This window comes from Emiliania huxleyi, assembly GCF_000372725.1.
Source record: "Emiliania huxleyi CCMP1516 chromosome Unknown EMIHUscaffold_1456, whole genome shotgun sequence".
Taxonomy (NCBI): domain Eukaryota; phylum Haptophyta; order Isochrysidales; family Noelaerhabdaceae; genus Emiliania; species Emiliania huxleyi.
In genome coordinates this window covers 1-4,587 of record NW_005201137.1, presented here as the reverse complement: position 1 = coordinate 4,587, position 4,587 = coordinate 1, and the positions used below count along the sequence as shown (strand labels likewise).

At 64.5% G+C, this 4,587-nt stretch overlaps 1 protein-coding gene across 1 annotated transcript; it reads right to left on the bottom strand.

Moving 5' to 3' along the window:
- Positions 1-947: 947 nt before the first annotated feature.
- On the bottom strand, positions 948-3,986 carry EMIHUDRAFT_122728 (hypothetical protein; the record flags this gene model as incomplete). Its single annotated transcript, XM_005787079.1, has 2 exons — positions 948-2,968; positions 3,560-3,986. The coding sequence occupies 2 exons, from the start codon at positions 3,984-3,986 to the stop codon at positions 948-950; spliced, it is 2,448 nt and encodes an 815-aa protein (XP_005787136.1).
- Positions 3,987-4,587: the final 601 nt, after the last annotated feature.

Below are 4,587 nucleotides of genomic sequence, written 5' to 3'. Positions count from 1 at the left end.
GCCCCTAAGGGCCCTACGCGCGGCGTGAGAGCTCGGAAGCGAGCTTTGCACGGCGATCGAGGAGGGCACGGTTCACCCCCTTCACCGAAGCGATGGAGATGCGTTCCGCGTGGTGTGACACAAATGAGAGGCGGGAGTGGGGAGGGTACGCGGTGCGGTCAACGCCCGAGCGTTGAGCCTTGCGCGCAAGGCGGTTGATCTTTGCAACTGCTGGCGGCGAGAAGCCGCCGCCGAATGTCTCGTGGAGAAGCAGGTTGAACTTGTTGCGTTTGGTGAAGATCCCATCATCTCTCTCAGTTGTGTCGTCGTGCTTCACAGCCCTAGTTTGAGAAGAAAACTACGTCGCAAGGCGCTGTGCGCTGGTCTGTGAGAGGTTGAGGTGCGAGCCCTGGAGGCCCTGGGAATGGGGGGAGACTACCCGCGGGCCTAGAAGGCCCGCGCGCAGGGGGGTGGGGCATTGAGACCGGTCATGAATGAGTGAGTGCGCGACACGCATGTGGAGAGAGAGATTTTTAGCAATACCAAACAACTCTAACACTCACACGTCATTTGGGGCCTGGAGCCCTTTGTTTGTTCGCATGTTGCGAGCAGCGTGGCTGGTTGGCTGGTCCCGCACTTCGCGCACTCGGGCCCGGAAACAGTTGGTTGGTTGGTGTGGCCTTTTGCGCAGTGTGCGTGAAGTGGGTGGCAGCTTGGTAAAACCCTCGGGTGCTGGCACATATCTAGGTAGCGCTGCGTTTTCTCACAGAAGCCGTTTTTGCGGCGCGCCGTCCTCCCATCCCTCCCTTGTGCTGTCTGTTTTATTTTTATTTTTCCGGGACGAATTTTACGGACAAAACTTACTGGGCACGGGACGTCGCGGGGAGCGGGCGATAACGCCCGCCCCCACGGTGGCGAGTCCAGGCGCGGCCGCCAGGCTCGGGCCTCTGGGCGCTATTCTGCACTCGTTATGGGAATGAAGATACGAACACCCCGACGGATCCCCAATTGGGCCAATTGGGCTGATTGGACGTAATAGTCTCACGCCCGTCTACTGGTGTGAATGGTGGGGTGACACTAATGGTGACGCCGTGTGGACGGCAGCATGGCGCGGGCAGCGACGCCCCCCCCCGATTGAGAGCAGCGGGGGTGATCGAAAGCGGAATCCTGCCTGCACGCGCGAAGCCAATATATGCGGTGGCAGCATCTCGAGCGGATGCGCCTCGAGAGCGTGGCCGAGCAGGGTGTCGAGAGCGGAGCGTCGTTCGCCCATCAATCTGTCTGCGTGCGCGCCTGCCCCCCCCTGATTGGTAGATGTCGGAGGCAGTTTGGCGGTTGATGGTGCGGAAGGCGACGTCGTAGGGAGCGACGCTGTAGCCCCTGTCGTGGGAGGCGGCGTCGGCGATGGAGCCGACGGAACAGCCGCTGACGGAGGAGGCGGCGTCGGTGACGGGGCCGACGGAATAGCCGCTGACGGAGGAGGCGGCGTCGGCGACGGGGCCGACGGAATAGCCGCTGACGGAGGAGGCGGCGTCGGCGACGGGGCCGACGGAATAGCCGCTGACGGAGGAGGCGGCGTCGGCGACGGAGCCGACGGAAGAGCCGCTGACGGAGGAGGCGGCGTCGGCGACGGAGCCGACGGAATAGCCGCTGACGGAGGAGGCGGCGTCGGCGACGGAGCCGACGGAAGAGCCGCTGACGGAGGAGGCGGCGTCGGCGACGGAGCCGACGGAACAGCCGCTGACGGAGGAGGCGGCGTCGGCGACGGAGCCGACGGAAGAGCCGCTGACGGAGGAGGCGGCGTCGGCGACGGAGCCGACGGAAGAGCCGCTGACGGAGGAGGCGGCGTCGGCGACGGAGCCGACGGAAGAGCCGCTGACGGAGGAGGCGGCGTCGGCGACGGAGCCGACGGAAGAGCCGCTGACGGAGGAGGCGGCGTCGGCGACGGAGCCGACGGAATAGCCGCTGACGGAGGAGGCGGCGTCGGCGACGGAGCCGACGGAACAGCCGCTGACGGAGGCGGCGGCGTCGGCGACGGAGCCGACGGAACAGCCGCTGACGGAGGAGGCGGCGTCGGCGACGGAGCCGACGGAACAGCCGCTGACGGAGGAGGCGGCGTCGGCGACGGACTTGCCGACGTGGCCGATGAATGTGTCGTTGCTCCCTGGGTGCTGGCAGTCGCTCCCTAGGGTCTGCGCTCGCACTACTGCAGGGATATGAATGGCAACGACATCGGCGGTGTATGCGTCGGCAATGGCCTCTTGGGCGCCGGCCTCGGCGAGATCCTCGGCCTCTGGGATGGCGGCGGCCTCGGCGGGAGCCTCGGCCTTTGGGACGCCGGCCTCGGCGGGAGCCTCGGCCTCTGGGACGGCGGCGGCCTCGGCGGCAGCCTCGGCCTTTGAGACGGCCTCGGCGGGAGCCTCGGCCTCTGGGGCGGCGGCGGCCTCGGCGGCAGCCTCGGCCTTTGGGACGGCGGCGGCCTCGGCGGCAGCCTCGGCCTTTGGGACGCCGGCCTCGGCCGGAGCCTCGGCCTCTGGGATGGCGGCGGCCTCGGCGGGAGCCTCGGCCTCTGGAATGGCGGCGGCCTCGGCGGCAGCCTCGGCCTTTGGGACGCCGGCCTCGGCGGGAGCCTCGGCCTCTGGAATGGCGGCGGCCTCGGCGGCAGCCTCGGCCTTTGAGACGCCGGCCTCGGCGGGAGCCTCGGCCTCTGGAATGGCGGCGGCCTCGGCGGCAGCCTCGGCCTTTGGGACGCCGGCCTCGGCGGGTGCCTCGGCCTCTGGTATGGGGGCGCCGCCCCCTTCCCCCCAGGCCCCCCCACGATCGATGACGTTTCGAAGAGGTCCGACAGGAGGCGTCGGCGTCGGCCCGCAGCCGGATGGCAGGATGAAGGAGGGCAAGGGCCAGCCGACGGCAACGGAGATAGGCGTCGAGCGTACAACCCTGTAGCGATTCCCCCCCCGGATGAAATAGCTTGCGACGTTGACTTGTCCTGCGGGCTGGGTTGGGCGGGAAAGTTGAATTTGCGCTGTGGCGCTATTATTAGACTGCGCTGCGCCGCTTTCTCCCCCCCATAGTTGGATGGTTTGCTGGCATGTGCCGCCCCCCCATAGTTGGATGGTTTGCTGAATGGCGGCTTCTTGGTTCTGGCTGCCCTGACACTGGTGCTGGCTGCTTTGACACTGGTGGCACTGGCCTTGGCTGTATTGACACTGGCGCTGACTGTGACGTTGACTCTCGCAGATGCATTGGTGCTGACCTCGGCTATGTTGGCTCTGTTGCTCGTGACTCTGGCTCGTGTAGCCCTGGTACTGGCGTCGGCTCTGATTGCTTTGGTGCTGACTCTGGCATTGACTTTGGTCGTGACATTGGTCTTGGCTCTGGTGTTGGCGCTGGCGCTGGCGCTGACTGTGACGTTGACTCTGGCAGATGCATTGGTGCTGACCTCGGCTATGTTGGCTCTGTTGCTCGTGACTCTGGCTCGTGTAGCCCTGGTACTGGCGTCGGCTCTGATTGCTTTGGTGCTGACTCTGGCATTGACTTTGGTCGTGGCGTTGGTCTTGGCTCTGGCACTGGCTCTGACCTTGATGTTGGCGCGGCTGGTGCTGCTCGCAGATGTCGGGACGGTTGAGGGCTCGTCCGCCTGTTGATTTGACGTAGGAACTTGATGCAACTTGACGAGGCTCGCTGGGCCAGAGGGGAATCAGCCAGGGAGGAATGTACTCTCTGGCGTGGCTGATCTGGCCGCGGCACTGGTCGTCGTAACGCTTTGTCGAACAGGTTGAATCGATTGGGTCGAGGATGACGGGTTGCTCGGTTGTATTGAGCGTGGGCGTAAGTCGCAGTGGGTTGACTCCGAGTCCTCCGCCTCGGTCTCCGTAGGGCGCAGTAGGCATGCTGCAGAGGAGATTGTAGCCGAGGACGGATGTGAGCATCAGTACGATGTTGACGGTGTTTGATGTCGGTGCGGACAGACGGAGTTTGACGGTGTTGGGCTCTTTGAGAATCATAGGTTGCGCAAAGGTTGCGCGGCGGGACGTGGCCCCGCCGCTACCACGTCGCGGGGAGCGGGCGATAACGCCCGCCCCCACGGTGGCGAGTCCAGGCGCGGCCGCCAGGCTCGGGCCTCTGGGCGCTATTCTGCACTCGTTATGGGAATGAAGATACGAACACCCCGACGGATCCCCAATTGGGCCAATTGGGCTGATTGGACGTAATAGTCTCACGCCCGTCTACTGGTGTGAATGGTGGGGTGACACTAATGGTGACGCCGTGTGGACGGCAGCATGGCGCGGGCAGCGACGCGGGACTGGCGCGCACTGGCACTAACACTAGAAAAAAGAATTGTCCAGGAGAAATCTAGAGCCCAAGATCCTGCTCGTGCAGGTGTTTTACCCATCTCCTACCAGAGGTGTCCGTTTTATTTATTTATTTATTTCGTGCAGGTGGGGAGGGCTGGGGTCGAGTGGGGAGGAGCAGGACCCTGCTCGGCCCTGTGTCACAGGTCCCTGTCTTTGTGTTTTTCTGCTTTCTCCCTCGATTGCCTTCTTTTTATTTATTTCGGGTGAATCAACACACTCATGACCGTCAAGGATTCATTCAAGGGCGAGC